General features: G+C 44.3%; 1 protein-coding gene across 1 annotated transcript in view; it reads left to right on the top strand.

The window, feature by feature from the left end:
- zgc:171572 (protein bicaudal D homolog 2) overlaps positions 1–22172 on the top strand; it is a 98624-nt gene extending 76452 nt beyond the window's left edge. The window contains exons 7-10 of the mRNA XM_046365168.1: positions 17–220; positions 394–918; positions 1417–1568; positions 16521–22172. Coding sequence (XP_046221124.1) covers positions 17–220; positions 394–918; positions 1417–1568; positions 16521–16884 — 1245 coding nt within the window. The 3' untranslated portion in view covers positions 16885–22172. The remainder of the gene's footprint in view (positions 1–16; positions 221–393; positions 919–1416; positions 1569–16520) is intronic.
- The last annotated feature ends 4150 nt before the right edge of the window (positions 22173–26322 follow it).

Here is a 26322-nt window from a genome sequence, read left to right as displayed (position 1 = left end):
CCTCTGATGGGCTCAGGTTGCGGTGTCGGAGGCAGGTGAGCTAAAGGAGGAGCTGAAAACCCTGAAGGCAGAGTACCACTCCTGTCAGTCACACTATGAGGAGGAGCGAGGCCGTCTGGAGACTCATGTCACAGCCCTTGGAGAGAAGCTGGCCTCTCTGGAGAAGACCAGCCACGTGGAGAGAGAGGAGAAGGCCAGGCTGGAGAAGGCGCTGCGCAAGGTGAGAAACATATTTTTCTGTTTGTGTTATATTGGTGATATCTGTAGTTTATTTTTTAAAACTTTTCTCTGTGTATGAATTGTGTATATACATTTTTTCATACTTGCAAACCAGATTTCTCACAAACGACTGGTTTATTAATTGATAAAGTATCTCTCTTTCTATCTGTAAAGGTGAGTGACGTGGCGGGCGAGTCCCAGGGCAGCCTGAGCGTAGCGCAGGACGAGCTGGTCACCTTCAGCGAGGAGCTGGCCACACTCTACAACCACGTGTGCATGTGCAACAACCAGACTCCCAACCGCGTCATGCTCGACTTCTACAAGCAGGGCAAGGGCGGGCGCACCAGCCCTGAGGGTCGCGGCCGCCGCTCCCCCATACTGCTCACTAAGGGCCTGTTCCCCGTGCCCGAAGCTGCCGACAGCACCCTGTCCCCTGTCTCCTCTCCCCCCTCGCCCCGAGAACCAATGAACGTGTACAACCTGGTGGCCATCATCCGGGACCAGATCAAGCACCTCCAGCTGGCGGTGGACCGCACCACAGAGCTGTCCCGTCAGAGGATGGCCTCTCTGGAGCTAGGCACAGTGGCTGATAAGGACAAGGAGGCCTGCATGGGAGAAATCCTCAAACTCAAGTCCCTCCTCAGCACCAAGAGGGAGCAGATTGCCACCCTGAGGACCGTGCTCAAAGCCAACAAACAGGTCAGATACTGAATCTCTCTGTTTGTATCTCTCTCCCCTCCCCTAATAATCAAAGTCAGGAGACTGAGGCAGGGAGGTAGCTGTCTGAAGCGTGTTCAGCTGTCACAGCAAATGCACTGCAGCTAAAAGTCATAACAAAACACCATGACAGCTGGTGGCTGTGGGTTTGTGTCCATGTGAAAAGATGAATGCTCTCTAAAGCAGACACACCCTGCCAGCCCAGAGCCCCAGTCTGTGTGTGTCCAGTTGCTGGTATTTGGTATTTTATTAGGATGCCCCATTATCTGTTGCAAAAGCATCAGCTTCTCTTCCTGGGGTCCACACCCCTCTGGTGGGATAAGTGTGTGTGTCAGAGCTGTGTGTAAGTTGACTATGCAAATAATTTGGGATTTTCAACACATTGATGTTTCTTCTAAAAAGAAGAAGTCTGGAGTTGGTGTCAACTCTTTGAAGACGGTGTATGTTCTGACCCGTTGTTGTGTCGTGTCCCCCCTGCAGACTGCTGAGGTGGCGCTGGCCAACCTGAAGAGTAAGTATGAGAATGAGAAGGCCATGGTGACGGAAACCATGATGAAGCTGAGGAACGAACTCAAGGCCCTGAAGGAGGACGCCGCCACCTTCTCCTCACTCAGGGCCATGTTTGCCACACGGTAAGAGGAATACGCTATCACACTTCCTGTTTAAAACACATTAGGAACACACTATCACACTTCCTGTTTAAAACACATTAGGAACACACTATCACACTTCCTGTTTAAAACACATTAGGAACACACTATCACACTTCCTGTTTAAAACACATTAGGAACACACTATCACACTTCCTGTTTAAAACACATTAGGAACACACTATCACACTTCCTGTTTAAAACACATTAGGAACACACTATCACACTTCCTGTTTAAAACACATTAGGAACACACTATCACACTCCTTGTTTAAAACACATTAGGAACACACTATCACACTTCCTGTTTAAAACACATTAGGAACACACTATCACACTTCCTGTTTAAAACACATTAGGAACACACTATCACACTTCCTGTTTAAAACACATTAGGAACACACTATCACACTTCCTGTTTAAAACACATTAGGAACACACTATCACACTTCCTGTTTAAAACACATTAGGAACACACTATCACACTTCCTGTTTAAAACACATTAGGAACACACTATCACACTTCCTGTTTAAAACACATTAGGAACACACTATCACACTTCCTGTTTAAAACACATTAGGAACACACTATCACACTTCCTGTTTAAAACACATTAGGAACACACTATCACACTTCCTGTTTAAAACACATTAGGAAAACACTATCACACTCCTTGTTTAAAACACATTAGGAACACACTATCACACTTCCTGTTTAAAACACATTAGGAACACACTATCACACTTCCTGTTTAAAACACATTAGGAACACACTATCACACTTCCTGTTTAAAACACATTAGGAACACACTATCACACTTCCTGTTTAAAACACATTAGGAACACACTATCACACTTCCTGATTAAAACACATTAGGAACACACTATCACACTCCTTGTTTAAAACACATTAGGAACACACTATCACACTTCCTGTTTAAAACACATTAGGAACACACTATCACACTTCCTGTTTAAAACACATTAGGAGCACACTATCACACTTCCTGTTTAAAACATATTAGGAACACACTATCACACTTCCTGTTTAAATCACATTAGGAACACACTATCACACTCCTTGTTTAAAACGTACGTTAAAAACAAGTTATCTCGCTCCTTGGCCACACAGTAAGAGAGTAGTCAACGATGCTCCAAGAACAGATAAGTACATATGCTCTCTCTATATACAACAGATTCATCTGTGCACATCAGATTAGACTTTGTATTCTTTATGTTTGCCACACGACAAGACTCAAAATGTCCAGAAACAAAGAACATTCTTCTGAAACTCGTCAGTCTATTCTTGTTCTGATAAATATTCCATGCAAGAAATTGCCAAGAAACTGAACAGCTCGCACAACGCTGTGTACTACAGCGCAAACTGTCTCTAACAAGAATAGACTGACGAGTTTCAGAAGAAAGTAATTTGTTTCTGGCCATTTTGAGCCTGTAATCGAACCCACAAATGCTGATTCTCCAGATACTCAACTTGTCTAAAGAAGGCCAGTTTTATTGCTTCTTTAATCAGAATAAAAGTTTTCAGCTGTGCTAGCATAATTGCAAAAAGTTGTTCTAATAATCAATTAGACTTTTAAAATGATAAACTTGGATTAACTAACACAACGTGCCATTGGAACACAGGAGTGATGGTTGCTGATAATGGGCTTCTGTACACCTATGTAGATATTCCATTTAAAAAAATGTGTCGTTTCCAGCTATAATAGTCATTTACAACATTAACAATGTCTACACTGTATTTCTGATCATTTTTATGTTATTTCAATGGGCAAAAAATGTGCTTTTCTTTCAAAAACAAGGAAAACTCTCAGTGACCCCAAACTTTTGAACTATAGTTTACATGTCATGTACTTAGCATGTTCATGTTTTATATTAAAAAGCTGTTGCCATGAGATTAAATGGAAAGATTGATTGTCCAAAACACCTATAAGTCCCGATCTGGCCATCTGGCCACTTTTAATATGTTAACCTACCAGTAACACCACAGAGACACCATCCTAAAACCACACCCACAACAAGGTCAATCTCTGTTAAACAGCACACGCCATATTTACCATATGGTAACGACGTGTCCATAACATGCTTTTAATATCACACAGGTTTAATAGGAGTGTTGTTTCTCTCTGTGAATCTGGGCCAGTGGAGGATGGCCATAAGATGGACACATCTCTAATCTGTATGATAATAATACTATGATGGAGAAGCAGTGTTTTTGACCAAGTGTATCAGATGAAGGGGCTACGTTAACCCCTTGCTGGCTAAATCTGTTTATTCCCATAAGAAGCAGGCCTAAGGGTTTCCCTTATAATCCCTACCTCAGTCTAGACTGGATTACTACCTCAGATACACTGTACTGCACTACAGTCTCAACATAGACTCAACGTAGTCTCACCATAGAGTACTCTTCCTTCTGAAGAGGTGTGTGTGTGTGTGTGTGTGTTTTGGGGGTGGGGGTTCTATGTTTTTGGGTGGATGGGTGTGACAATGAGTATCGCTACACTTGTGTACAGTATATTCATGTACTGCACATTCTTTTGGTACTGTTTTTGCTCTGATCTCCTCTCTTGTCCTGCAAACCTCCCTGGACCAGATGGCGACTCTGGGGCAGTATCTCTCTGTCTTTAAGACTCCCCAGCTTACAGCAAAGCTCATGTTACGCTGTGCTGAAAGTAGAGGAGAGGAGAGAGGAGAGGAGGGCTGGACCATCCACAGAGAGTGTGTAGTCAGCACCCCTCATCTTTAAAGTAGCGTAATGCTATAACTTCACTTCCAGTCCATTAGCTGGTGTTACTGAGAAACTCTATATAACTGCAGTAGCTAATCGATTAGCATGGTGGAGAAAACTGTCTTCCTCTGTAAATATTAGTTTCTGTTGACATAATGATTTGGTGCAATGCAGGGCCAGATGGTCTGATACAGGTGTTAAACCACCCCTCTGAAGACATGAGAGCAATTCAGCTCTCACTGAGCACCTCAGAGGCAGCCATTTAGAAAATAACTCACATTGTGCTTAGAATAGCTAGCACCAGAGATACTGTATGTAATGATGAGATGGTCTTGTCTCCATCCTAACAATGGGAGTCGGCAACAGCAGGAAGGCAGGCGGTCTACTTATCGGTCTGCTTATCACTGTATTTTGATGTGGACCCTCTCACTTCACCTCTACCTCTCTGCTGGCACTGAACAATCAGGGGTTTTGAATCTAGTGGCCGTTAAGAGGTAGTGGCTATTAGTAGCAGAACGAGGGTGTTGGATACTGTATGATACAGAGAGAAAGGGCAGCACCAGAGAGGGACATGTTAAATGTTTAATTCCCTGGCCTCCATCCTTGTCCTCCTAATCTGTTGTAAGAGACTGAAGATGCTGATAACACAACATAACTAAACCAAACATAACATAGTTCAGCTCTGCTCTGGGGGACTCATGAAATTGGCCCTTAGCCTCCCCTCAGTCTTAACATTGTATGGTGATTGCTATTAGCCTGCGACGGGGCTGCTGCCAACATACTAACTCAACTCCAGCCACTTTAATAATGGAAATTGATGGAAATTGATGTAAACAATGCTACTTAATATAATGTTTACATACCCTACATTACTCATCTCATATGTATATACTGTACTCGATACCATCTACTGCATCTTGCCATCTTTATGTAATACATGTATCACTACCCACTTTAAACTATGCCATTTTATGTTTACATACCCTACATTACTCATCTCATATGTATATACTGTACTCGATACCATCTACTGCATCTTGCCTATGTCGTTCTGTACCATCACTCATTCATATATCTTTATGTACATATTCTTTATCCCTTTACACTTGTGTGTATAAGGTAGTAGTTGTGGAATTGTTAGATTACTCATTGGTTATTACTGCATTGTCGGAACTAGAAGCACAAGCATTTCGCTACACTCGCATTAACATCTGCTAACCATGTGTATGTGACAAATACAATTTGATTCGATTTAGATATAATTATTGTAAAGTTTTTGTTATTCCCTTTATAGTGCACTATAGGCAATAGGGAGCCATTTCGGATGCGGCCTCAGTATGTTCGGGGCTGTGTTCAGCCTGGGTATTGGTGGTGGTGTTCAGCCTGGGTATTGGAGGTGGTGTTCAGCCTGGGTATTGGTGGTGGTGTTCCGCCTGGGTATTGGTGGTGGTGTTGTTCAGGGCTGTGTTCAGCCTGGGTATTGGTGGTGGTGGTGTTCAGGGCTGTGTACAGCCTGGGTATTGGTGGTGGTGGTGTTCAGGGATGTGTACAGCCTGGGTATTGGTGGTGGTGGTGTTCAGGGCTGTGTACAGCCTGGGTATTGGTGGTGCTGGTGTTCAGGGCTGTGTTCAGCCTGGGTATTGGTGGTGGTGGTGTTCAGGGCTGTGTACAGCCTGGGTATTGGTGGTGGTGTTCAGGGCTGTGTACAGCCTGGGTATTGGTGGTGGTGGTGTTCAGGGCTGTGTACAGCCTGGGTATTGGTGGTGGTGGTGTTCAGGGCTGTGTACAGCCTGGTTATTGGTGGTGGTGGTGTTCAGGGCTTTTTTCAGCCTGGGTATTGGTGGTGGTGTTCAGGACTGTGTACATCCTGGGTATTGGTGGTGGTGTTCAGGGTTGTGTTCAGCCTGGGTATTGGTGGTGGTGTTCAGCCTGGGTATTGGTGGTGGTGTTCAGCCTGGGTATTGGTGGTGGTGGTGTTCAGGGCTGTGTACAGCCTGGGTATTGGTGGTGGTGGTGTTCAGGGTTGTGTTCAGCCTGGGTATTGGTGGTGGTGTTCAGCCTGGGTATTGGTGGTGGTGTTCAGCCTGGGTATTGGTGGTGGTGGTGTTCAGGGCTGTGTACAGCCTGGGTATTGGTGGTGGTGGTGTTCAGGGCTGTGTACAGCCTGGGTATTGGTGGTGGTGGTGTTCAGGGCTGTGTTCAGCCTGGGTATTGGTGGTGGTGGTGTTCAGGGCTGTGTACAGCGTGGGTATTGGTGGTGGTGGTGTTCAGGGCTGTGTACAGCCTGGTTATTGGTGGTGGTGGTGTTCAGGGCTGTGTTCAGCCTGGGTATTGGTGGTGGTGTTCAGGGCTGTGTACAGCCTGGGTATTGGTGGTGGTGTTCAGCCTGGGTATTGGTGGTGGTGTTCAGCCTGGGTATTGGTGGTGGTGGTGTTCAGGGCTGTGTACAGCCTGGGTATTGGTGGTGGTGTTCAGGGCTGTGTACATCCTGTGTATTGGTGGTGGTGTTCAGGGCTGTGTACATCCTGTGTATTGGTGGTGGTGTTCAGGGCTGTGTACAGCCTGGGTATTGGTGGTGGTGGTGTTCAGGGCTGTGTACAGCCTGGGTATTGGTGGTGGTGGTGTTCAGGGCTGTGTACAGCCTGGGTATTGGTGGTGGTGGTGTTCAGGGCTGTGTACATCCTGGGTATTGGTGATGGTGTTCAGGGCTGTGTACATCCTGGGTATTGGTGGTGGTGGTGTTCAGGGCTGTGTTCAGCCTGGGTATTGGTGGTGGTGTTTCAGGGCTGTGTACAGCCTGGGTATTGGTGATGGTGTTCAGGGCTGTGTACAGCCTGGATATTGGTGGTGGTGTTCAGTCACTATACTGTCTGGAGCCTGCTAATTTGGCCCTATAGAATGATGGTGGAGCAGGAGGAGAAGGGGTGGAGGCCTCTTTGAGAAACTTTAAGAGGCAGATGGCCATGACTGACCCACGTTTCCCACACTCCCCCCGTTTCTTCCCTCCATCTGTCCTCCATCTTCACAGCAACACATCCTAGAGGGAGAGAGGGATGGAGAGGTCTTTCATTTTAGCTTCTCTATAGGGACTTAATTTTACTCTGTTGAGTTAAAGGTAGATTTAGGGATTTCTGAGAATTTCAGTGGATTGCCTCAGTTTGGTGTGTGTGCCGCAGAGTGAGGGGGTTAGAGTGAGGGGGTTAGAGTGAGGGGTTAGAGTGAGGGGGTTAGAGTGAGGGGGTTAGAGTGAGGGGGTTAGAGTGAGGGGGTTAGAGTGAGGGGTTAGAGTGAGGGGGTTAGAGTGAGGGGTTAGAGTGAGGGGGTTAGAGTGAGGGGGTTAGAGTGAGGGGGTTAGAGTGAGGGGGTTAGAGTGAACGGGGTTAGAGTGAACGGGGTGAGGGGGTTAGAGTGAACGGGGTGAGGGGGTTAGAGTGAACGGGGTGAGGGGTTAGAGTGAACGGGGTGAGGGGGTTAGAGTGAACGGGGTGAGGGGGTTAGAGTGAACAGGGTGAGGGGGTTAGAGTGAACAGGGTGAGGGGGTTAGAGTGAACAGGGTGAGGGGGTTAGAGTGAACAGGGTGAGGGGGTTAGAGTGAACAGGGTGAGGGGGTTAGAGTGAACAGGGTGAGGGGGTTAGAGTGAACAGGGTGAGGGGGTTAGAGTGAACAGAGTGAGGGGGTTAGAGTGAACAGAGTGAGGGAGTGAGACTGAATAAATGTGCAAGTCTTTGTCAGACCCTTTTATATAATGCAAGCTCCCAATGTGTTTGTGCGTGTGTGCACGTGCGCTTTACTCCAGCTGTGGTATCAGTTTACAGTAAGACCCTGGCTCTTACATTCCTAAGACATGTCTGGACATGCCTGCTCTCAGCAGCCCTCAGCGCTACACAAACAAGGCAAGACTAATGATCAGACCAGCACCTGCAGTTAAATCATACAAGCACACATTCTCATTCTATACTTAACAAAAAAATTAAACGAGACATGTAAAGTGTAGAAAAAGGAGGAAGGGAAGTGGTGCTAAGATACTGTACACAATAGTAGGTTTTAGTAGACAGAGAGTACTAAGGTACACAATAGTAGGTTTTAGTAGACAGAAGGTGCTAAGGTACACAGTAGTAGGTTTTAGTAGACAGAAGGTACTAAGGTACACAATAGTAGGTTTTAGTAGACAGAAGGTACTAAGGTACACAGTAGTAGGTTTTAGTAGACAGAAGGTACTAAGGTACACAATAGTAGGTTTTAGTAGACAGAAGGTACTAAGGTACACAATAGTAGGTTTTAGTAGACAGAGAGTACTAAGGTACACAATAGTAGGTTTTAGTAGACAGAAGGTGCTAAGGTACACAGTAGTAGGTTTTAGTAGACAGAAGGTACTAAGGTACACAATAGTAGGTTTTAGTAGACAGAAGGTACTAAGGTACACAGTAGTAGGTTTTAGTAGACAGAAGGTACTAAGGTACACAATAGTAGGTTTTAGTAGACAGAAGGTACACAATAGTAGGTTTTAGTAGACAGAAGGTACTAAGGTACACAATAGTAGGTTTTAGTAGACAGAAGGTACTAAGGTACACAATAGTAGGTTTTAGTAGACAGAAGGTGCTAAGGTACCCAATAGTAGGTTTTAGTAGACAGAAGGTACTAAGGTACACAATAGTAGGTTTTAGTAGACAGAAGGTACTAAGGTACACAATAGTAGGTTTTAGTAGACAGAAGGTACTAAGGTACACAATAGTAGGTTTTAGTAGACAGAAGGTACTAAGGTACACAATGGTAGGTTTTAGTAGACAGAAGGTACTAAGGTACACAATAGTAGGTTTTAGTAGACAGAAGGTACTAAGGTACACAATAGTAGGTTTTAGTAGACAGAGGGTACTAGGTACACAATAGTAGGTTTTAGTAGACAGAAGGTACTAAGGTACACAATAGTAGGTTTTAGTAGACAGAAGGTAGTAAGGTACACAATAGTAGGTTTTAGTAGACAGAAGGTAGTAAGGTACACAGTAGTAGGTTTTAGTAGACAGAAGGTGCTCTTTGGTAAAAGGGACAAATTGATCATTTAAAAAAGGAGGACCAAGGCAGTGTTCATATAATGAAATAAAGTGCCTTTATTTGTATGACATGTTCTGCTGTATGGCCTTCATAAGGGGGCACTCCCTGACCAAGGCCATGCAGCCGAAACGCATCAGCATTTTTATCTTTGTTTCCACTGAACATGCCATACAAATAAAGGCATTTTAATTAGCTACATGTAAAGTGTTGGTCCCATGTTTCATGACCTGAAATGAAAGATCCCCAACATTTTCCTTGCATACAAAAAGCACATTTCTCTGAAATGTTGGGCACAAATGTGTTTACATCCCTGTTAGTGAGCCTTTCTCCTTTGCCAAGAAAATCCATCCACCTGACAGATGCACCTTGTACTGGGGACAATAAAAGGACACTCTAAAGTGTGCAGGTTTACAATGCCACAGATGTATCAAGTTTTGAGGGAGTGTGCAATTGGCATGCTGACTGCAGGAATGTCCACCAGAGCTGTTGCCAGAGGATTTAATGTTAATTTCTCTACTCCAATGTCATTTTCGAGAATTTGGGAGTACGACCAACTGGAGTCACATCCGCAGACCATGTGTAACTACGCCAGCCCAGGTCCTCCATATCCAGCTTCTTCACCTGCAGCATCGTCTGAGACCAGCCACCTGGACAGCTGATGAAACTCAGGAATATTTCTGTCTGTAATAAAGCCCTTTTGTGGAGAAAAACTCATTCTGATTGGCTGGGCCTGGCTCCCAAGTGGGTGGACCTATGCCCACCCACGACTGCGCCCCTGCCCCCCAAAAATCCATAGACTAATTTATTTATTTCAAATTTTATTTTAAATTGTTGCATGTTGCATTTATATTTTTTGTTCAGTATATCTTTGTCTTCCTCTGATTTCCATTTTGTTATTCATCCTTTCTCTCCTCCCTCCTGTGTCCTCTCTCTCATCTTCCTCCACCATGACCAGTGCTGTTCGCACATAGCCAGAGAACAGCTGAGGGGAGTGTGTGGGTCTGAGTACATAGTCCATGTGATAAACAGACGGGCTGTAGTGCTGTGTGCCTGCACTGCATTTTTCAGTATGGGCATGTTTAGGGCATGTGCACCTGTCTGTGTAGTCCATACCCTCCCTATGAACGCCTCGTCATATTTCATTCAGCGCATGTGTGTGGGTGTGGATATGAGTGAATTCCGTGCACATGTGTATACTCTGTGTGCATGTGTGTGTGTGCAGTGAGCCTGTGTGTGTGTTTCGTAACCCCTGGCTTCTATAGATCATCTGAGATGTGGAGTCTCTGTTCCTGACTACTCTGAATGTGGAGACTGTTGCTCTACAAAGGGCCAGCCGCCCCCAGACACCCCGGGCATTGTAGCCCGCCACCCCTCTATCAGGCCAAGAAGGGCCCCATTGTAACTCCTCATCCCCAGAATGGAACCCTGTATTTTTTCCCGGGAAAACCCACGCCCTCTTACACCCTCCCCCCAGCATGGCTAGTCAATCTTAAAGGGCACTGCGTATCCTGGGAGCCCCTCCACCCCCATTCACCATCTCACACTGGGTCAAATTAAACTGCACTGATCCCTATTGTCTGGGTGTGTGTCCCACTGGGAATCAGACTGCAAGCCCACAAGGGGAGGGGCGTGTTTGTGTATATGGGGGAAGAGAGGAGTGCCCATGTGCAATAACACAACACCTCAACGGGCCAATAGTGAGAGACTCAATAACAAATGAGGTCTTATGTGAACAATAAGAAGAGACTTTCAGGCATTGACTGGGGCAATGGTAAGAACCACAACAGACCTCAGCAACATGGTTGTCATGTTGTCGTTTTATAGATTATTATTGACACTTGGAATTGTAGAGGAAAACATTCCAATCCAGCAGATCGAATTTGCAGTGTTTTTTGTCGCACAGTTTAGATTCAGACTAACCTGGAATTCCTTTGATTGAATACAGTGCCAGGGAGTGTTTTAATTGCAGGATGTGTGGGGACCTGTGGGCAGGATTGAGGGAGTGCTTTGAGATGCCATTTCATTGGTGCCAAAGTGAGTTAGGCTAAAGGACAGCTGGGGTGGAAGGTAGGACGCAGATATCTCTGCAGTGGTGTGGCTAACATCATTACTGGGGAATGTCAATGTCATCGCAGATAGCCGTGACAGCAGCATTGAAATGGGACTGAGAGCGATTTCTGCCCACAAATTTTCTATGGGATTGCGGTGAGGGCTTTGTGATGGCCACTCCAATACCTTGACTTTGTTGTCCTTAAGCCATTTTGCCACAACTTTGGAAGTATGCTTGGGGTCATTGTCCATTTGGAAGTTCCATTTGCGACCAAGCTTTAACTTCCTGACTGATGTCTTGAGATGTTGCTCCAATATCTCCATATCATTTTATTTTCTCATGATGGCATCTATTTTGTGAAGTGCACCAGTCCCTCCTGCAGCAAAGCACCCCCACAACATGATGCTGCCACCCTTGTGCTTCACGGTTGAGATGGTGTTCGGCTTGCAAGCCTCCCCCTTTTTCCTCCAAACATAATGATGGTCATTATGGCCGAACAGTTCTACTTTTGGTTCATCAGACCAGAGGACATTTCTCCAAAAAGTACAATCTTTGTCCCCATGTGAGGTTGCAAACCATAATCTGGCATTTTTATGGTGGTTTTGGAGCAGTGGCTTCTTCCTTGCTGAGCAGTCTTTCAGGTTATGTCGATATAGGACTCGTTTTACTGTGGCTATAGATACTTTTTGTTTCCACCAGCATCTTCACAAGGTCCTTTGCTGTTGTTCTGGGATTGATTTGCACTTTTCTCATCTCTAGGGGACAGGATGCGTCTCCTTCCTGAGCGGTGTGATGGCTGCGTGGTCACAGGGTGTTTATACTTGCATACTATTGTTTGTACAGATTAACGTGGTACCTTCAGGCGTTTGGAAATTGCTCCCAAGGATGAACCAGACTTGTGGAGGTCTATAATTGTTTTTCTAAGGTCTTGGCTGATTTCTTTTGATTTTCCCATGATGTCAAGCAAAGAGGCACTGAGTTTTAAGGTAGGTCTTGAAATACATCCACAGGTACACCTCACATTGACTCAAATGATGTAAATCAGAAGCTTCTAAAGCCATGACATCATTTTTGGAATTTTCCAGGCTGTTTAAAGGCACAGTCAACTTAGTGAATGTAAACTTCTGACCCACTGGAATTGTTATAAAGTGAATTGTAAGTGAAATAATCTGTCTGTAAACAATTGTTGGAAAAATGACTTGTGTCATGCACAAAGTAGATGTCCTAACTGACTTGCCAAAACTATAGTTTGTGGAGTGGTTGAAAAACAAGTTTTAATGACTCCAACCTAAGTGTATGTAAACTTCCGACTTCAACTGTATCTCTTCCAGTCTTGCACCTCTCCATCCCTTGCACCTCTCTCGTTTTCCCCCTCTCCCTTCTTCTTCTCTCTCTCCCTTAGCCCATTCCTGAGGTGATGCAGGAGGGACATTTCCTCCTTTGTGCGTGATCTATTATTAACTCGCTCTGTGCTCAGACTCTTCATATTGTCATGCAGACAGACAAACTGAGGCACATGGTAGAGCTGCATTCAGAATGAATGTTAATCACAACCATAGAGTTTTTAGTCCTCATCAGCATAGACCACATGAAAACCGGGGACACATTCAAATGGGCTGTATGTTAGGCTAATAAACTCTGCATATATTACCATACTGTGTTTGGATATTAGCAGCACAAAGTGAGTCATGTGTAGCTGTGCCTTGAGATGAACAGTGAACCGTTTGGTGAAGGGGGGGGGGATGTGAATAGTAAATACATCTCTACATTCTCTATTGTCTCAGTGCAACACTTCGATGAGGTCTTGTGGGGGTGAAATGAGATCCTGTTGTTCTTACAAGATGACGACAGTTTAGGTGCTTGGGGAGATGGAGAGATAGTCTGGTGAAATGACAGTGCCGTAGACTTCAAGGTTCTGGTAGACACCTTAAGGGCTCTGTCTGGTGGTGAAGATAGGCCCTGGGGCGGAATGTCAAGGCGAATATAGGTCAAAACGTGTTTCTTGCATTGGTATTCAGAGGGCTCAAAGGGGATCTTTCAGATATGGCCACAGACAATAAGAATAGTCTGAATGGACTATATGACTATATGACTGTATGGTTTACTACCCACGGTAGTGAACCCTACAGACCAAAGTCACTGCGACACTGGACCTTTGGCTGTTTACACTGCATGTTGCTACTGCCACCTACTGGATGGCCAATGAAAAGGTCTCAATTATCTTCTCTGGTGTTCAAGTTCAAAGACTGGAATATCACTTACTTTGGAGACAAATGCCTGATTCTAATGTGATCTCGCTCTATCTATCTCTCTCCCTCTCCCTCTCTCTCTCCTCCCATCCCTCTCTCTCCCTATCCCTCTCTCTCACTCTCTATCTCTCCTCCCATCCCCCTCTCCCTATCCCTCTCACACTCCATCTCTCCTCCCATCCCTCTCTCTCTCCCTATCCCTCTCTCTCCCTATTTCTCTCTATCCCCATCCTTCTCTCTTTATCCCTCTCTCTCCCTCTCCCTCCCTATCACTCTCTCTCCTCCCATCCCTCTCTCTCTCTATCTTTCTCTCTCTCTCTATCCCTCTCTCTCTCCCTCTATCTCTCCTCCCATCCCTCTCTCTCTCTATCTCTCCCTCTCCCTCTCTCCCTATCACTCTCTCTCTCCTCCCATCCCTCTCTCTCTATCCCTCTCCCTCCCTATCACTCTCTCCTCCATCACTCTCTATCTATCCCTCTCTCTCCCTCTCTGTCTCTCTATCTCTCCTCCCATCCCTCTCTCTCTCTCTCTCTCTATATATATATATATCCCTCTCCCTCTCTTATTCTCTCCCTATCACTCTCTCCTCCCATCCCTCTCTATATCCCTCTCTGTCTCCCATCTTGCTCTCTCTCTCTCCCTATCCCACTCTCTCTCTCCCCCATTTCCCTCTCTCCCTCTTTCTTTCTTTCTCTCTTTCCTGCAGTGCATGCTGAGAGTTTAGGTTTGTTTGAGTGTTTGGTGTGGAGGACTCTGTCCTAACTAACTTTCTTGTTTCTTTTCTTGGTCTTTTCTTTCAATTTTATTTTCTATGGTGGAGGGTTAATGCACTATTTGTTTTAGCGATATCCACAGTTTTTTCAAAGTTAGGTTGGAAGAGGACAGAGTAAGTTTCCTGGGGTTTGGAAGGTGTGGTGTGCGCGATGTCTTTTCAATCTAGCGCGGAGGAGATGCTGTCGATACGGCATGGATTCAAATGTGTTCCTGAGAATGGAGTTAAGGTGGAGGAGGTTCTGCTTGCAGTCGGTGAACATGTAGGAGCTGAACTTATACATTCTGCTTCTAGAATGAACAAAGCTGTGGTTGTGTTCCTGAGAATGGAGTTAAGGTGGAGGAGGTTCTGCTTGCAGTCGGTGAACATGTAGGAGCTGAACTTATACATTCTGCTTCTAGAATGAACAAAGCTGTGGTTTTGTTCATGAAAAGAGCAAACTTGGTTGGTAGGATAATTGCTAGTGGAATATTTGTAAGTGGTGTGTTGGTGCCAACTTCACCTCTCTCTACCCCTTCGACAAGAGTGGTAGTTGCAAATGTGCCTCCATTTATTACGGAGGATCATTTCAGGAAAGAGTTGATTCGTTTTGGTAAGTTTGCTAGAGATTTTCGTGTACTGACGGCAGGTTTTCAGGCAGATGCCATTAAGCACGTTGTTTCGTTCCAGAGGCAAGTGTTTATGTTTTCTGAATAGCCTGTCCAAAGTGTCATATAGAGGGAGGGTGCTGATAATCAACAACCTGGTGGCATCTTCCCTGTGGTATAAACTGGCTGTCCTCAACCCCTCCGCAGGGGTTGCTTGCTCACAGACCTGCAACGCAAGCTGGTGGACTTCTTCTGGTCGGGCCATCGCTGGCTAAAGGCAGCAGTGTTGTACATGACCGTTCATGAAGGAGAACAGGGCCTGGTGGAACTGGAGAGCAGGATGGCTGCTTTCAGGCAGAAGGTGGTGCAGAGACTGCTGTACCATACTGATGTTGGCTGGAGGGAGCCAGCATGTGCGCTGCTGAGGAGAGCTGGTGGATTAGGGTTGGACCGGCAGCTGTTCCTCATGAAGCTGGAGAGGCTGAGTACAGCAGGTCTCTCAGATACTTACTCTGCAGTGCTGAGGGCCTGGCAGATGCTAAGGCCCATACGAGAAGCGGGTGTGGAGCCTGGGCTGTGGGTGTGGGAGGAGCCGATCTTCAACAACCCAGCCATCCCTTTGAGATCGGTTCAGTCGGCCACCCTGCAGAGGCAACTGATGGCAGGGGGTTTACAAAGGCTGGGTGACCTGAGACTGCTGGGAGAGGAGTTGTGGAAAACCCCGGAAGTCTTGGCACAACAAACAGGATTAATGTCTCTTAGGCTGCTGGAGAGATTCCTGGAGGAGGTCCAGGAGGCACTGTCTGAGCCGGTAAGGGGGATGTTTGAGCGGCCGAAGGGGGAGGGGCCACCAATGTTTTCTCAACTGCAGGTGACGGCAGAGACTGGAGACTGGCAAGGGGGTCTGGAGGACTTGTTAGATTTTAACCGCCTGGGGAAGTTTGAGGATGTGTGAGTGAAAGCCCTCTACAACCTCCGCGTTAAGGTTAGGAACATTAGAAGCCTAACAGGAGTGAAGGCACATCAGTGGCAGGGTGTATGTGGGGTGGAGAGTATGGTGGGTTTTAGGTGGAGGGGGCTCTACAAACCCCCAGTACCAAAGAGGTCAGGGGACCTCCAGTGGAGGGTTCTTCATGGAGCCCTGGCCACTAACAGCTGGTTGGTACGGATTGAACCGGGAGTCGGACAGGGGTGTCCTTTCTGTGTAATGAAAGAAACTGTGTTTGTCTGTATAGCTGGGGAAGATGTTTTGGATCTACGGTTGTAGAAGTGGGTATTGTTTTGGGTATTGTGATGTCGGTTTGTATCATGTGGTAAATTGAAAGGTGAGTATGGTACATGTATGCAGTACAGGATATATTTAGATGTTTTATTTTTAAGTTTCAGTAAAGAAAGACAAAAAGTCAAGTCTCCCTCCCTCCCTCCCTCTCTCTCTCTCATTATTTCTGTATCTCTCTCTCTCCCTCCTTCTCTGCTGTAGCTGTGATGAGTATGTGACTCAGCTGGATGAGATGCAGAGACAGCTGTCTGCGGCAGAGGATGAGAAGAAGACCCTGAACTCCCTGCTCCGTATGGCCATCCAACAGAAGCTAGCCCTGACCCAGCGCCTGGAGGACCTGGAGTTTGACACCGAGCAGACCCGCCGCGGAGGCAAACCAAAAGCCAAAACCACTAACGGCAGAACCACTAACGGGCAGACCAACGCCGCCAACAACCCACGCATTAGTCACGGCCTCACCTGTGCCGGGATCGGCCGCCCCAACGAGCTCAACGCCATGCCCAACTGCATCCGTGGAGGCCCTGTGGTCTTCTGCAGCGAGAAGTACAAGATCTACTGCGACTGAAGCGGCTGCGTTGTCAGCACAGGACTGCTGTGTACAGAGGGGAGGAGCCCGAGGCTCTCCCCTGCATTAATGTTAAAGAGCCCCACTATGCTCGCTTAGCTCCCTGCCTGCCCAGCCTGTAGCCTCATAGGGCCTGGTGTGTGTCTAACCTACAGTACATAAGTATGCCCATAGCCATGTATGGCCACTCACGTCTGCTAGTGTAAACGTTTAGGGGAATGCAGATGTGCATGTACAGTACAGTATCCACTAGAAGATTGGGACTGTTGTAGACATAATGTATGGCATGTGGATAGGGTCTCAACCGGCTGCCGGTAGGCTTCTGTGGATATTATGGGGTGCTGCACTTATGATGATGTTAAAGGTGGCAGCATTTGTGCTTAGTGTGTTCTGAACCCCCTGAGTGTGTTGCCTGGTAACTGTAATGCACTTAGGGGGTGGGGACTTGGGAAGAGGGTGTCACTTTAAGGGGTCATGTGACTGAAGCTGACATCCTCTCCTCGCTCGTCTGTTGGCGTTGGTGCTCCTTCGATAAAGCCTCCCATCCTCCTCTCTCCTGGCCCCCCAGGACTGAGCCAGCCCAGCAACCCGCTGACCAATCAGGTCACTCTTTAATGTTTACATAAACAAATGAAACAAAACAATATGCAAACTCCCCATGCTGTTGCTTAGGGGAGTCCAGTGTGATTTGCTGGGTTTTCTAACTGAATTTCAAAACTCTCAAAGCGGGTTGGCTGATGATTAGTGATGTGGGTGGTAAAGGAGCACCTAAGACCACAGGAGTTTAATTTCAGGATTCATTCAGATCAATCGCATGGCATTGCAGCTGAGAATGCTACTGAGCTTTTAACTGTTTTTCTATGTAAAAAGGTGTGTTGCACAGCACAAGCTATGTACTACAGGGCTCTACATTTTAACCAGAGCAGTTATTTAACATCTGCTGAAAGAAATGGAGGGCTATTCCATGTGACCCAGTATATGTCATATTGGTGTTCTTTCAGAGCCATATTACTAGAGAACGAAAGCCAGACGAAACGATCTCTACACCTAAATTAAGTGCACTTCAGAATAGGTGCCTCAGGTTCTAACTTCTATTAGAAAAGGATAAAATAACTGTGAACAGATACAATATAGTTTTGATTGACAGGGATTTTTGTAACATCAGTAAAGATCCTAAAAGAGCACAAAAATCAATGGCACCCAGATCCGGATCATAATTCTGCAAACAAAACCGACAACCTTCAGCAAAGTGCCTGTCGACCCAAGCCCTTGATATCAACTATATCTATCTATCTATCTATCAATGTAAAGCCCCGTCTTTGTGTCTATCACCCTAATGCTCATCTCTCCCTCTATCTCCTTTCCCTCTCTTTTTGGAGGCCCTTTTGAGCTCTCAAATGAACTATGTGTGGTTATGTGGCTGAAAACCCTGTCCTCCTCCTCATGACTCTAACCTGTGTCTCGTCACTTGGTTGTCATGACAACCCCTCTCTCTCTCTCTTTTAGATTGTCAGCAGCTAGCTCGCCCTGAAACTCCACTCTCCCTTTAAGTAGAGAGGGGGATTTGTGGGGGAAAAAACTCTGAATATCATCAGGTAACGTCCTCACGCATATGTGTGTTCTGAACCCTGCGTGTGTCTGTGTGTATGAGTGTGTGTGTGTCTGTGAGTGAGAGTGATCTCTGCTCCGGCACTGTGTGTGTATGTTGTTTTCTGAAAATATTATAAATGGAGGGTCTTTCATTTCTGAGATGCTGTTTGTATGCAAGAGGACAAACCAATATACTGTCTTCATTATCCCCCAAAAAGCTTTAAACCTTGCAAGCTTGTGCCAGGCAGATTTTAAAAAATGAATGTGGGGCTTGTGTTAGATAAATCCATGTTTTACATAACCACACATTGTTAGCTTTATGATGCTAAAAGCAGGGTTGATGCCAGGAAATCCTAGAAGATTCATCAAATTATGCTTTTTCTACCAGTAACATATAAAAAACTATATATTCTTAATGATATGATTGTAATCAGGTTAGAATCTTCTAGGATCGTTCTAGCTGTCGTTCCTCAGAACGAGGGACATCATCAACCCTGCTTGAGTTGAGTATGTGCTGTGCTGCCCTACGAGGCCTTTAGACACAACACAGTATGGAGACTGTGTTCACATCATTCAAACACCTCCACTGAGTGAAAATCACTCTTCGGTTATTGTTCCACTTAAGTGACAGCGATAGATTCACTCTTTGTTTATATCAGAGTGTAGAGACTACGAGAGATCAGAGGACTAATAATAGTGTTTAAACCATGTTGATCATGAATTTGATACTGTGTTTGGAGACATGGGTTCCAGGGTTATTTGAGGTGCTCTAAACCCTTGGTGATTAAAAGAAATGATACATGTTTTTGTTTAACTACTTTGTCTCTAACTGTGGAATCTTACCAGTGGACATTGATTCAAATTAGTTGACCCTCTATCCCCCTTTCCTTGTTTCGGCTCTAAGGATTCACTGAGCAATAGATAGATTTAATAATCCAGGATGTGATTGTGGCTAGAGAGACCCCCCCCCCTCCCCGTTCTCAATGTCCGTTTATCTGGTGTCATCAATAGAATGCCACCAGAATAAACTCCTCCTACCTCTGTCTGCAGGCTCTGCCCACATCAATGTTGAGTTCTCTCACACGTTCTTAATTAGATTTTTGATTGGTTGAGAGCCTGCATGCAACAAATAAAAAACATGCCCGTTCTCATTAACCTGCATGCCATTTGGGAAAAGCCCTCCTATGACTGACCTGGTTCTGGGGTATGGTTTATACTCTGGGGGGGTCTGGGTTTTGGAGGTGTCAAAGGTCATAGTACTTGTGAGGTCATCGGCTTCTCGCACTTGCTGGTCTTCCTCAGGCAATAGTGCTTTTACATCAGCTCCTCTAGAACATATTGACATGATGTTGATATGACAGAGTCTGCTTCAAAACAACTAACCCAGTTTGCACCTACCTGTAGTTAGTAGGAACTATAACTAACTGGGGCTTCGGGCGTTCATCTTTTTACTCTTTCTTATTTCTGTAGTTAGTAGGAACTATAACTAACTGGGGCTTCCTGCGTTCATATTTTTACTCTTTCTTATTTCGTGTTTTTGATTGGACTCGCATCATTACTGACCAAGTCTAAATTGACTAATAATGCACATTTTTCTGATTTCTATGTTTCTTCATTTTGTATGAATTTAATTCTGCCTGGATGAGGATCCTCAAACTCAGGATCCTCTAACACTGCCGACGTCACATTCAGTGTTCCTGAAAACAGCTAGCCCTAGAGGCCAAAATTGTAAAACCCAAAACCCGACCAAACAAAATCTCTTATATGAATATGAAATATTCCTCCAAGTTGCCCTTTAACTCACTATATAGCATGATCTATATGTCCTCTATGGCCTCTATAACCTATATGACCTCTAACCTCTATGTCCTATGTGTGGGAATGAAAAGGTATTTCCCAGTGCTGCTGCCGGAAGACGATGCTCACAAGTACAGTGAACTCTGCCCTCCTAGTAAAATGATGATCAGAGTTTGTGATTATTTGAGTTATCCCTCCCATGAGAAGCCAGGGAAGTCGGGGTCTTTCCTCAATGTAAATCAACAAACCGTTTTGTCTGGTTTGCTCTTTTTTTCTTTAACCTGTGCACTTTTATTCTAGTATTATAACTTTATATTATTAACCTAGGAAAGGTTTAGTGCTATGGTTTGTGAGTTATTTAGTCAAGTATACACATATATGAATGGGAATATATTTCCTCCTATATGTTGTCTCTTTGTATCATCCATAGAGACCATTTACTCTCCTAAAGCCACACCGCAAACCACAGTCCTACTGTTAAGATTCTGAGAATTGTCCAACTGAATAAGCATCCTTTTATTGTTATGTCTCATATTATTATTATGCTTTTGGTTTGATTTTATGTTTGTTCTGCTGCCATGTTCTAAACAAAATCCAGGGTGAGCAAATTCTGGGGTTTTCATGTATTTATTATTCCTAGGAATAGTTCAAAGATAACGCAGAGAAACTTGACGACACTCTGATTCCAAAAATGCTAAGAAGATCTTGGGGGAAGAAACGGAGTGACAAAATGATTTAGGTTTTTCCATCTTCTTACCAGGGTGTCACACCGATAAGGGGATCACTGGCGCACAGAATTCTCTGCAAGTGCAACGATTAAATTCCAAATTGGAATTGTTTCCTTCTCTCTTTGTTTATCGTGCCAAATCTTGGTACATCATTTAGGTTTGAAAAGAATGAAGAATCAGAAAGAACTATAGCTGCCCAGGATTTGTTTTGGGTCTGTTTTGTTCTTCGTTCTGACCAGTCGTGCCTTTCATTGTTTCAAGGGAGAATCGTAGACTAGTGTTTTTTGTTCGTTTTTTAGGTGAGGAGGTTTGGGTTTAAACCGACTTTGTGAGCAGCAATAAATGCAAAGATGAGCCCTTTTTGCAGGGGTGAGAAGATAGTTTTCAAATTAGCTCAATTTAATTGATATTGTGTTGAATTCTGCAGGTCAGTGATCCTAACAGAAAATTCAGGGGTATTGAGAATTATTATTATTTTTTATCAAACTGGGAACCAAAATAAATCCCTTTGGCCTCCTATTGAACAAAATGTTACAAACACCACTACTGTGTTCTGGGTAGATCAGTGTTCTATTGAAACTTTGAACTCGAACTTTGTTTGGTTAAGGTAATGTGCTATCAATAGTATTGTTGGCAAATGTGCAGGGAGCGCATTTTGTCATTTGTTTTGTCCATTTTAAGTTTTTAAATCGTATTTTTTATTCTTGAATCTTTTTTTACATCTTATTAAAGCGTTGTGATTTCAGGAAACAGAAAACAGATTTTGCATCAACAAGCTTGAATTGTGTCATTATTGCCAATGCTTGTTTGTTGAGGCGTAAAAAGTTATCAATACGGTTGGGAAGCAAAAACAAAAGAAGAAAATAAAGTGCAATTTTAATGCTGTTTTACATGGAAAATAAACGTTTTCTGTTTGCTGGAAGCAATAGCACTGTGATAATACACTAGCTGTTTAAACTTTATATTGTCATATTGTGTTTCAGTATTGATCCATATTGAGTTTGATACCTTTATATGAAATAACAACTTCATCTGTATGTTGGTATGTATTTGAATTGTTATGCAGTACGGTATTCTTCTCAATAATGTGCATTATGATTAGTGGCATATCATTACAATTTAATGTCATATGCATGTTCATCAGTCATGGGAACCTTTACACAGAAAAAGTGAAAAAATGAAATGATGAAATAACTGAGTTTAGTCTAATGTAATACTGCTGAACTAATCCTATGAAGTTTTGTTTTCCTATAGAGAAGTGGTATGTCTGTGTAAAGGTAGTCATACTGGATAAAGACAATAAATGTGACTAAAAAGACACTGTGTCCTGTGTGTATTTTTCATTGCTGTGTTAAGTCAGCAATGTCGTGCTGCTATTTTTATTGACTTGGCCAAAGCTTTTGATACGGTAGATCATTCCATTCTTGTCGATCGGCTAAGAATTATTGATGTCTCTGAGGGGTCTTTTTGGCCTGGTTTGCTAACTACCTCTCTCAATGAGTGCAGTGTATAAAGTCAGAACATCTGCTGTCTCAGCCACTGCCTGTCACCAAGTTTGTACCCCAAGGCTCGATCCTAGGCCCCACACTCTTCTCAATTTACATCAACAATATAGCTCAGGCAATAGGAAGCTCTCTCATCCATTTATATACAGATGATACATCTGGGGCGGCAGGTAGCCTAGTGGTTATAGTGTTGGGCCAGTAACCAAAATGTTGCTAGATCAAATTCTGAGCTTACTAGGTAAAAATCCACTGTTCCCTGGAATTGTAAATAAGAATTTGTTCTTAACTGACTTGCCTAGTTAAATAAAGGTGAAATGTAAAAAATACAATCTTATACCCAGCTGGCCCCTCCCTGGATTTTGTGTTAAACACCCTACAACAAGCTTTCTCTGCCCTTAGCCTTGTTCTGAACACTTCCAAAACAAAGAATGCCCCTCTCCCCACAGGTGTGATTGCTAGCTCTGAGGGTTTAGAGCTTGAGGTACTCACCTCATACAAGTACTTGGGAGTATGGCTAGACGGTACACTGTCCTTCTCTCAACACATATCAAAGCTGCAGGCTGAAGTTAAATCTAGACATGGTTTTCTCCATCCTAATTGCTCCTCTTTCACCCCTCTTTCACCCCAGCTGCAAAACTAACTCTGATTCATGACAATCCTACCCATGCTAGATTACGGAGACATCATTTATAGATCGGCAGGTAAGGGCGAGCGGCTAGATGTTTTTTACTGTTCGGCCATCATATTTGCCACCAATGCACTTTATAGGATACATCACTGCACTCTATACTCCTCTGTAAACTGGAATCTCTGTATACCCGTCGCAAGACCCACTGGTTGATGCTTATTTATAAAACCCTTTTAGGCCTCACGCCCCCCTCACTCAAACAACATCCATTCTGTCAGTCACATTCTGTTAAAGGTCCCCAAAGCACACACATTCCTGGGTCGCTCATCTTTTCAGTTCGCTGCAGCTAGCGTCTGGAACGAGCTGCAACAAACATTCAAAGACTCAATCACGGACACTCTTACTGACATTTGAGGTTGCTTTGCATGATGTATTGTCTCTACCTTATTGCCCTTTGTGCTGTTGTCTGTGCCCAATAATGTTTGTATCCCGTTTTGTGCTGCTACCATGTGGTGCTGCTGCAATGTTGTGTTGCTGCCATGCTATGTTGTTGTCTTAGGTCTCTCTTTATGTAGTGTTGTCTCTCTTGTCGTGATGTATGTTTTTATTTCATTTATTTTTATTCTCAGATCCCCGTCCCCGCAGGAGGCCTTTTGCCTTGTGGGAGGCCGTCATTGGAAATAAACATTTGTTCCTAACTGACTTACCTAGTTAAAAAAAGGTTAAATACATTTACATTTTAAAAAATAAAGACAGACTCTCCCACTCTAAGTAAATGAACAGTTAACTGTGGAGCCAGTCCGATGCTGCAGGCTTCTTTTTCTCCGGAAGATTCCTAGCTGGGAAGCAAGGGGCGAGGGAGAACTGAGGGGGGACTTCCCAGCTGTCTGTAAAGTCTCCATGACATGATCAAATTTCACACTATGCACAAAACTCTTCCACCCCCTCCTTCCATCTGGCTCCCTCTCTTTTCCTGCTCTCCCTGCATTCATTGTGTGTCTTCCCTCTTCTACCTCACATTTTCCCTCTTTTTTCTTCTCTACCTCTCCCCCCACTTTTTTCTATTTTACTCTCTAGATATATCCATCCCTCTTTCATTGTTTCCTTTCTTTTTCTGTCCTTCCCCTATTTCTTGTCCATTATTTTTTTCTTCTGTGTATTAAGGACATACAAACGAACCCTGTGACTCTTGACCTCTCAACACCCAGTCACTTCCTGTCCACGTTCCATTAGGACCAGTTTCCATGAGTCATAAAGACTTGCCATGTCTGTCCAATCATGCAACAGTTTTATATCACATATGGTAGGTTTTATATGGCAAGAATATGTAGAGCTCTATTTTTTTTAAGAAAGAAGAATTTAGACCAAATACATACACAGATACACAATATCTGGCCACGACTCCAACTCCATCATCAAGTTTGCTGACGACACAACGTTGGTAAGCCTGATACCACCAGCGATGAGACAGCCTACAGGAAGGAGATCAGAGAACTGTCAGTGTGGTGCCAGGACAACAACCTCTCCTTCAACGTCAGTAAGACCAAGGAGCACACCCCCATCCACATCGACGGGGCTGCATTGGAGAGGGTCAAGAGCTTAAAGTTCATCACTGTCCACATCACTGAGGACTTAACATGGTCTTCTCACACCAGAACTGTCGTGAAGAAGGCACAGCTGTGCCTCTTCTCCCTCAGGGGGCTGAAATTATTTGGCATGTCCCCTCAGATTTACAGCTTCACCATTGAGAGCATTCGGACTGGTTGTATCCCCGTCTGGTATGGCAACTGCCCAGTACGGAAGTCCCTATTTAGGGTGGTGCGGACAGTAGGCGGATCACTGGGGGCGAGCCTCCAGTCATCCAGGACGTATATGCCAAGCGGTGTCTGAGAAATTACCGAAGAATTGCCAAAGACTCCAGCCCGACGGACTGTTATTCATGGTCCCGTCCCGCAGGCGATACAGATGCATCAAGGCTCAGACAAACAGACTCCTTAACAGCTTCTATCCCCTCGCCATAGGACTGTTAAATGGTTAGCAACTACTGCCCTCCTTCTCCCACAGACTATCCACACTGACTCTATGCCCATCCACAGGTCTCAACCCACTCAGACATAATCTATGATTCTGCTATAATGATTATTGATTAAACTTATTACTCCATTACATTGTTGTCCTTTGATTATTGATTGCCATAACCATTATTATTTATCTATTTATCCTGCTATTGGTCACTATTACTCCTTTTTACGTGTATATATTACCATTAGTGTATTACCTTAAGCAGTGGCAACCCGTCATTCAGGGCAGGTGGGGCTCTTTAAGATCCACATTCATAGCAAAAATAAATAAAGTAAAATAAAAATATATATATTTTGTTGAGGTGGCTTGCCGGTTTTGCATGTTATTTTGGCATTAATACGAGTTACATATCAGTTTGTAAACTATGTAAAATACATATTTATCGTTGAGTTAATAAAGCTGCATACAAACATGGTCTCTTTTCTGTTTTCTTGAGTAAGGCAGGTCCATAATGCAGGTATTTCAGCCTAGCTCAGTGCTTTCTGTGGTGGTGGGGCAGAAAATAGGAGCGTCGTGCCATGAATGGCTCAGTGTTTTGTCACTCATGGGGAAACTACGTCCTCCTTGTCCTGCCATATAGTTACATTAGTATTGCCCTTTCAAGAAGGCTCACGTTCATTGGCCACAGATAAAATGACATCAAATCATGCTATATGTACAGTAGCTTTGATTGGACTGATCATGTCAACATTTTACTTTCAAAATCTTAGCGAGCAGTCATCATCATGAATGAAGTCGACAATCTACTGACAAATCCTTTTTAATCCTTGTCATATGAAGACAAATAATAAAGATAAATTATAGATAAAATGTATTGGTGCTCATTGGCCATTGGACATAAACATTACATAACAAGTTGGAAATCTCAAGTTCAACAATGAGTGGTTTGGAAGAAATCGGTGACAGTGGTTAACCGCAAGCATATCAACTGGGAAGTCGGGAATAAACGAGCTCAGACTGGGAAAATATGTTTTCAAAGGTCATCCAACTCGGAATTGTAAATCTTTCTCTTTCTCTTTCCTTGATTACAACATTTTCCCATGAAGGGCTGCCGTGCCACCTTCCTGTTCAAGTGAGCACATCACAACGAGGTGAGTCCAAAAATGTC

Source organism: Oncorhynchus gorbuscha, linkage group LG10 (genome assembly GCF_021184085.1).
Source record: "Oncorhynchus gorbuscha isolate QuinsamMale2020 ecotype Even-year linkage group LG10, OgorEven_v1.0, whole genome shotgun sequence".
In the NCBI taxonomy this organism is placed as follows: domain Eukaryota; kingdom Metazoa; phylum Chordata; class Actinopteri; order Salmoniformes; family Salmonidae; genus Oncorhynchus; species Oncorhynchus gorbuscha.
This window is presented reverse-complemented; position numbering and strand designations above follow the sequence as displayed.